At 39.1% G+C, this 6,129-nt stretch overlaps 1 protein-coding gene across 2 annotated transcripts; it reads right to left on the bottom strand.

The window, feature by feature from the left end:
* Positions 1-4,750, bottom strand: LOC108429672 (4-galactosyl-N-acetylglucosaminide 3-alpha-L-fucosyltransferase 9-like). Of its 2 annotated transcripts, XM_017701594.2 has the most exons (3): positions 4,336-4,750; positions 3,744-3,751; positions 1-1,328 (listed from the first exon to the last, which is right to left on the bottom strand). In XM_017701594.2, the coding sequence occupies exon 3, from the start codon at positions 1,318-1,320 to the stop codon at positions 241-243; it is 1,080 nt and encodes a 359-aa protein (XP_017557083.1). In that variant the 5' UTR covers positions 1,321-1,328; positions 3,744-3,751; positions 4,336-4,750; the 3' UTR covers positions 1-240. The 2 variants fall into 2 exon arrangements, with proteins under 2 accessions (XP_017557083.1, XP_017557082.1); XM_017701593.2 differs by lacking the exon at positions 3,744-3,751 and having other exon boundaries at positions 4,336-4,747.
* Between the last annotated feature and the right edge of the window lie 1,379 nt (positions 4,751-6,129).

Here is a 6,129-nt window from a genome sequence, read left to right as displayed (position 1 = left end):
TACAGACAAAAATTGGAGATGCATTATACCACAAACAATCCCAGACAAATGTGGAACGTTCCACATGAAGCAATAGTGAATGAGAGCGCTAACATTTTAGTGACTGAAGTAAGCAGTAAATTAGAAAAAACTGATTGCCTTTAATACCATCACTTCAAAAAATTCTAAGGCATACATTTCAGTGCTTGAATGGTAAGGTGTGAAGAAAAAAAAAAGAAGGTGGATGGATTTTGAAGTCCATCATAACATATTTGTGCTGTCAAAGTACCATTTATTAAGGTTTGTAGAAGTCTGGAAGTTCTTTCTGTTACGAATGTAATGGCATGCACGGCATGCATGCTCTCTGGGAAAATCAACATGTTTTATTTCGTATTTTTCTCGCCATTGAAAAAACGTCTTGTACTGGTCCTCATTTTTGTCCAGTGAATGTAGATAATCAGCCAGGTCTTTATGGGTTTTAAAATCCTCCACATGGATAAATGAATTGCTGGGTATTATCCGTTCATAGATGAATCTGGGAGGTCCGAGAACCACCGGGACAGAACCCTTTGAGAGAGGATTGAAGAGCTTTTCCGTTATATAGTCTTTGTATTTCGTGTTCTCAAATGACAAATAGAACTTACATGTTGTGAGCACATTATTGTATCCTTCTTGGTCCAGTGAATGAAATTTGTGTCCATACATTTTAATGTCGATGTGCTTTTTTAGTTCGTTGTAATATTTCACCCTGTCATACTGCTCGTTCCAGTTGCTGACGATCCAACAGACCAGTTTATCCTTCTTCTTTAAAACATCAGGGAATATTTCATCTTTAGTATCTTCGGTTTTTAGAATCATTTGCTCGTGAATTGAAATGTCTGCATCCTGTCTGAAGTTCATAGTTACATTGAATAGGTTTTCCAGGCCTGGTATTCTGTGGGTGTTTCTGGGGGACTCAAAATGCATCCACACCCATTTCTGGAAATATGGACGAGGTTCAGAGGGCAGATTTGACATGTCACTGCTAATGTCACGGTGATGTATAAGGACACCATGCGCCTTCTTATACAGAGCTCTGTCGTCAGTTAAGTAACAGCCTTCTATTTGAAATTTAGAGCTGCAAGAGTTCAGGTCAAAATGTTTACCAAATGGCCAAAACCAGATGAGAATGATCGTATCATGTTCGGGTTTTGCAGGTTTTGCAGACACTGTGGATGGTTTTGGATTTTCAGGGATGGATTCATATTTCTTTCTATATTGCAAAATGTTTCCTGCTAAAGATAAAATAAAGAGTACAGTAATGCATCTACACATCTGTGATCCTGTCTTCTGTGCTGACATTCTTTAACCTGTTGAGAAAATATTGAGGATAAACATTATATTTTGCAAAATCAATTCTAAAATATACTAAGATTCAATGACGGCCAATGAGGTTATAAGATATGAAGCATGAGGCTGATACTGCTCGTTAAAGGAAGCTATACAGTACAGCAAAAGTCAGAGAACAACCTTCATTTATTTAATTCCCAGTAAAAACAACAAATCAGTTGTTAATTTTCAATGAAAATATAGTATCAGTTTTTTCAGTATTTATTGTGGCCATCCTTTGCCTTTATTATGGCTTCCATTCTTTTCAGGAGACTTGCTTTCAGTTTCTCAAAGAAATCTGCAGGAATATTTTTCCACACATGCAAAGTCATGTCTTAGAAGTTGGTTGCATTTTCTGCTTCTTATGATTTAAGCAATCCTAAACACATTAAATGGTGTTGTGGTCTGGACTCTGGGGTGGTCAGTCCATTGTTCTGAGAACACCAGCAGCTTCATTGTTTGGGGTAACGGACAGAAACACCTGTGGATTTTTTTGATTTTCATCTCAAAGATGAAAATTTTAAGTTTGTGATCGCGATAATTTTAGTGGTCTACCAGATCTACCCTCCTAATTATTGAGTTTAGTTCCAGTGAAGGGTAATGTTAATTCTACATTTTATGAAGATATTTTAATGAATGAAATGCTTGCAACTGTGTGGCAAAATTTGAAAGGCCCTTTCCTGTTCCTTTCCTGTTGACTATGCACAAAGCAAGCACTGTAAAGACACGGTTTGACCAGTTTTGTGTGGAGGAACTCCAGTGACCTGCACAGAGCCCTGACCTCAACTCCACTGAAAACCTTTGGGATGAAATGAAATGTCGATTACGCCAGACCTTCTTACCAAACATCAATGACTGACCTTGCCTGAAAGGGCACACTCCATAATCTTGTAAATAGCCTCCCTAGAAGGGGCTGTTATAGTTAACACATTAATGCCCATGATTCTGGAATGGGATGTCCAACAAGTTTATACTGGTGTGACAGTCAGGTGTACTTTTGGCCATATATACTGACCAGACACTTCATTGAGTATACCTCCTTGCATCCACCCCCAATATCCATTTTACCATTCTCTCCAAAAAGTTCTACAATACAGACTGTAGTCTGTCTGTTTATCTGCATACATTGTTAGCCCCCGTTCACCTTGTTCCTCAATGTTCAGGACCCCTTCAGGACCCCCACAGAGCAGGTATTATTGGGGTGGTGGGTCATTCTCAGCACTGCAGTGGCAATTACATACTGGCCTGAGTGGATCACACACAGCAGTGCTGGTGGAGTTTTTAAACTCCTCAGTGTCACTGCTGGACTGAGAATAGGCCATCACCCAAAAATATCCAGCCGACAGCTTCCTGTGATTGTAATCATGCTTTGGTACATAAGCAGCAGGAAAGGCCTAGTCCTTTAGGAGCAAAAACAGAACAAATGTCATTGGTTCCCACCTAATGCACGGGAAAATGATTAACATGTTTGAAAACAACCGTTCCTCAAAGAAAGATAGAAAGTGATCTGGGAACACTATACAAAGCATAACATCATTAAAAAGAGTCATGAAATCTGGAGGAAGCCTAAGTGATAAATCGTTTGAGGTGTAATTCTGTCCCATTCTTCCTGCAAATAAGTTTTAAGGTGTGCAACAGTACGGGGTCTTCATTGTCGCATTTTGCGATTTAAAAACTTTCTTTGAGGAACACTGATGCATCTGAGCTCTCCAATCCCTCAGACAGCACTGCATAAGGAACCATCATTCATGTATAAGCAATATAACCACATGGGCTCAAGACCACTTGGGCAAACCTTTATCAAGTGCTACAATATGTAGATACATCCACAAATGCCAGTTAAAAGGAAAGCCTCATGTCAACTGAATCCAGAAGCACCATCCATTGCTCTGGGCTTGGGGGCATGTGGGACGGACCATCACGCTGTAGAAACATGGTACTGCGTTCAGACGAATCAGTGTGTTTTTTGGAAGAAATGGATGCCGTGTGCTCCGGACCAAAGATGAAAAGGTCCATCAAGACTGTTACCAGCAACAAGTCCAAAAGTATAGGTATAAGGTATAGGGCCGTGTCAGTGCCTTTGGCAAAGGTAGCTTACACTTCTGTGACGGCACCATTATTGCTGAAATGTACATCGAGATTTTGAAGCAACATGTGCGGCCTTCAAGATGACGTAGTTTTCAGAGAGGCCCATGCAGATTTAAACAAGACGGTGCAAAACCACATTCTGCACACATTACAAAGGTATCGCTGCAGAAGATGGTCCTGAACTGTCTCTGATAGAGAATGTGTGAAGCATTTTAAAAGTCAAAATGTGTCAACGAAGACCCCACCGTGTTGCAAACCTTAAAACTTGCTTGCAGGAAGAATGGGTTATGTCTTCATTCCCTGCTTACTTTAAGTGCTGTGAAAAGAAGTGACAACAACACAAAGCGTCGATTTCCTGTCGCAGCTTCTTTTTTTTTTAATATGTTGCAAGAATTAAAATTTTTTTTATTTTGAAAATGATGTGCAGCTGTACTGTTTTCAATGCAATACAGATCAAAACTAATTTACAAACCAACTGTTTTTATTTCAACGTAACCAGCTTTTCCTGAATTGGGGTTGTATAACATCAGAAGTGTGTGCATAAAAAATTATATTATATATATATATACAAATATAAAATTAAACATGTCCAGAAGATTTGGTACGTTAAACACTGCATTCAGCACAAAAAAAGGTTTACTTATAACAATATACCAAATATACTGGTTGAATCCTATAGGCTATCAAACGGATGCATATCATTTTAGTTCCATACTGAGATATAACAGCACACACAGATACTGGCCTTTTCAGTTTTTTGCAATTTCTATGAATAATTTAATTGTTTTAAACCCCTAGGTTCATGCTCGTCATCTCAGAGCCCGTTCACAAGTTCTCTGGCTACACAGGAAATGTGCTGGGCAATATACAGAGGAACAAACATCCACAGCAAACTCTTACCGTAAGAAGTTGGTCGAATCAGCCCAGACCGAGTGGCGGAGGTCGTAGCTCTGCAGGCGGGTTTTCTTCTCAATTTAGTAGCTCCTTAACAAACTATGAAACATGAAGGGTGGCTGTGTGATTAACGACGTTGTCTCAGCGGTTTAAGACCACGACATGAGTCTGAAACGGAACTGAGCCGCAGACCGTACTGCGCTGGGTCTGTTATGAAGCAGGAAGCAGCTTCACTTCAACATGAAACGAAACTTCTGGAAAGTCTGTCGACCGTTGCTGACTGTTTTGCGTAACAGCAAACACTGCTTTCCTCACAACGGCGCTTCTCTATTAGCGATAACAGCGGTCACCCTGCTGTCCAAAACACCGCCGCTCTGGACACCAGCAGGACCAGCATGCGCTGTGTTTGAACTGAATGCTGGACCAACTAAACCAACATCAAACCAACACCAGACTCGCATAAACCTGCTTAGACCAGCGCAGAGTTCATGTCTCTGTTTGTTTTAGTCAGCCTGAGTCTTTATTTAACCTCGGAGTACACTGAGACAGTTCACCGTGAGGCTGAGCCTGTAGATAAATAAGGGATTAAAGAATACGAGTAGTGAAAAAAAATTGTGATAAAAACTTATATACTTGTGATAAAAAGCAAAAAAAAAAATAAGAGACAAACAAAATAAAAACGTTAATAATGAAATAAAAGTATAAGTTAAACAATAAGCAATTATTACAGATTATTGTGTGATATAAAAAGTCAATATAAAACAATAATAATAAAAAGTCAATATAAAACATACCATAATCATATAAAAAGTTAATTAGAACAAAAACAGTTGCTTCAACAGTTGCAGGTGTTTGGTTTTAGCTGTTTTTATTTTTTACTTACATAAAACATCTTAAGTATTTATTCCGCACTAAATACTAAAGGGATCAATTTAAACCTGTAAAAGTGTCAAAGTTAAAGTGCTGAAACGTGTTCTGAGATTTTACACAGCTTATTAAAAACTAGGTTGAAACTTAAAGCCAGCATTCACCTTATAAGTTGCCTGGCCACTTCCTATCCCCCTCGTTACATCAAAAACAGGACTACTAATCAGCAGAGGGCGCCCACGAGTGAGTCCTCAATGAATGGGAGTGAATGGAGCTCAACGGATAAAAACGAAAATAGTTTCTAATCACTAACCAGAACGTCTCTTTAATTTTGGAAAGTAGAAGAATGTATTTCATAAAACCCCCCCAAAAAAATCCCACCTATATATTTCCTTTTTTTCTACAGCAAACAGGTTTTGGGCAGCAGGAGGCGGGCTTTACTGCCAGAGCGTGATGATTGAAGGGCGAGTGAAGCAGTTCATTGGCTGTTCTCGCTCACTGACGTCATGAAAATACAGGAGGCGCTGTTTTAAACTCCTATAGCTCGAGTGTAAAAGCTCTTAAAAATATAACAGCGGTGTTAAAATATTTTATGATATTCTGTGTTCATGTATTATTTTACATTAAAAATGTCTAAGCATTTATAAACTATGATTTTACTCAAATGCTCCATAACAACCCATTCATTTCGGACTCACTCGGGAGCGCCATCCAGTGTTTGATAAAACCGGAAGACATTGCGGAGTGGTAATTCTCTCTACAAGTTCCCTGTTTGGGGTCTTTTGATCATTTCCGCCCCCTGTCCCTTATTATTTATAACGGCTGTCCACCGAGTCAGCTGCAAGAAATTATGTGGTATGAAGTTAACACAAATGAAATAACGTTAGTTTAACCAGTCATAGTTAATCATAGGACCTGCCTTCCGCCCAATGA

Source organism: Pygocentrus nattereri, chromosome 1 (genome assembly GCF_015220715.1).
Source record: "Pygocentrus nattereri isolate fPygNat1 chromosome 1, fPygNat1.pri, whole genome shotgun sequence".
Classification (NCBI taxonomy): Eukaryota; Metazoa; Chordata; class Actinopteri; order Characiformes; family Serrasalmidae; genus Pygocentrus; species Pygocentrus nattereri.
Note: the sequence above shows the minus strand (reverse complement) of the source record. Positions and strands in the feature narration are given on the sequence as shown.

Excerpts from the sequence above, each read along its gene's own strand:
- LOC108429672 (XM_017701594.2), bottom strand. The coding sequence starts at position 1,320 with ATGTCAGCACAGAAGACAGGATCACAGATGTGTAGATGCATTACTGTA.